Source organism: Apaloderma vittatum, unplaced genomic scaffold, assembly GCF_000703405.1.
Source record: "Apaloderma vittatum isolate BGI_N311 unplaced genomic scaffold, ASM70340v1 scaffold28579, whole genome shotgun sequence".
Taxonomy (NCBI): Eukaryota; Metazoa; Chordata; class Aves; order Trogoniformes; family Trogonidae; genus Apaloderma; species Apaloderma vittatum.
This window is the reverse complement of record NW_009736256.1, coordinates 1-1,541: the sequence shown is the minus strand read 5'-3', so window position 1 is coordinate 1,541 and position 1,541 is coordinate 1. Positions and strand designations below refer to the sequence as shown.

The following is a 1,541-nucleotide window of genomic DNA, read 5'->3' as shown; positions in this document are numbered from 1 at the left end:
GGGTTGAGTTTTCTTTTTTTAAGGTTTTTTTTTTTCTTTTCTCTCTCACGGGCTGGATTTAAAAAAAACAAACAAACAAACAACAAACCGAACCGGAACAACAACCACCACCACCAACCGAACACACAAATTAACCAATTCTGGGGTGTTTCTGGGTTTCTTTTTTTCCTTTTTACAAGAAGCAGACGGGGCCGATCTCGACGCCAAACTCCTGCTCGGCTCCGCCAATGTCCATAGGTGCAATATCTACAATGGGCAGGCGCGAGGTTTTCTGCGACCGGTACTCGATGACTGTCTTGCCCCACTTCCCGGTGTGTTTCTAAGGAGAAAAAACCACCAAAAATGAGGAGGAACAATGTAACCGCGGGATCCAAACTCATCGCTCCCGGCTTTCCTGGCGCGGGACTCACCGTGCAACCGTCCTCCAGGACGCTGTAGGTGAACCTGCTGTTGCCCTCGGCTCTGATCTCCACGTCGTTGGAGCCCTGGATGAGCAGAGCTTTCTTCAGGTTGCCCGTCTCCTCGTCCATGTAGGCGACGCTGTTCTTGCAGTGGTAGGTGACGTTCTGGGAGCCTTCGGTGGAGAGGAGGCGGAGGAAGGTCATCTGGATGTTGGCGGTGTTGGGAGCCAGGTCTTCGTCGCCGTAGCTGAACTGGAGGGAGAGAGGCGAGACGTTAGAGCCCGGGGGTGTCACGGCCACCCTCTTGAAGGGTTGGGCTACAGAGAAGCGTCGAATCCTCCAACGGCCAAGAGATCAGCTCAGCCAGACTCAAGGTCCCATCCAACATATAGAATCATAGAATCGTAGAATCATAGAATGGCCTAAATTGCAAGGGACCTTGGAGATCTTCTAATCCAAACTCCCTGTCATGGGCAGGGAGTTCACTCAACTACACCAGGTTACTCAAGGCCCAGTCCAACCTGGCCTTGAACACCTCAAGGGAGGGGACAGCCACAACCTCTCTGGACAATTTATTCCAAAGTCTTGCCGCCCTCGCACTGAAGAATTTCTTCCTCAGGTCCACTCTAAAACCGTTCTCCTTCAATTTAAACCCATTTCCCCTTGTCCTATGGTTGGACACGTTGTAAAAGATGATCCTTGAGGTCCCTTCCGACCCCGTCATCTCCGATTCTACGATTCTGTTTCCTTCCGTGGTGAGCTCCGTACTTCACGTTCCCAGAAGGCGGCAAAACTCAAAGCCCCACGGACCCGACTCGGAGAATAAGAATCACCGAACGGTTTGAGTTGGGAGGGACCTTCGAGATCATCCAGTTCCAACCCCCGTGGCTCCAACAACCATCAACGTAACCCCCCAAGAAGGACACCCCAACCCACCGCCTTCCCCTGGTCAACCTCCCGCTCCTCGGGGCGGACGCTTACGTGGAAACCGGTCTCCGCGAACCAGACGTGCTTCTTGTCTTTGGTCTTGCTGGTCCACCAGTTCTTCTTGGGGATGCTCCTGGGGTTGGGGTAGACGCAGGTCTCGCCCGTCTCCATGTTGCAGAAAACTTTGATGGCGTCCAAGGTGCAGCCCTGGTT

General features: G+C 53.3%; 1 protein-coding gene across 1 annotated transcript; it reads right to left on the bottom strand.

Annotated features, from left to right (window-relative positions):
• Positions 1–172: 172 nt before the first annotated feature.
• Positions 173–1,538, bottom strand: LOC104279579 (collagen alpha-1(II) chain; the record flags this gene model as incomplete). Its single annotated transcript, XM_009876910.1, has 3 exons — positions 173–319; positions 411–653; positions 1,383–1,538. Coding segments are annotated over 3 exons (546 nt in total), but the record flags the coding sequence as incomplete, so codon positions are not given.
• Between the last annotated feature and the right edge of the window lie 3 nt (positions 1,539–1,541).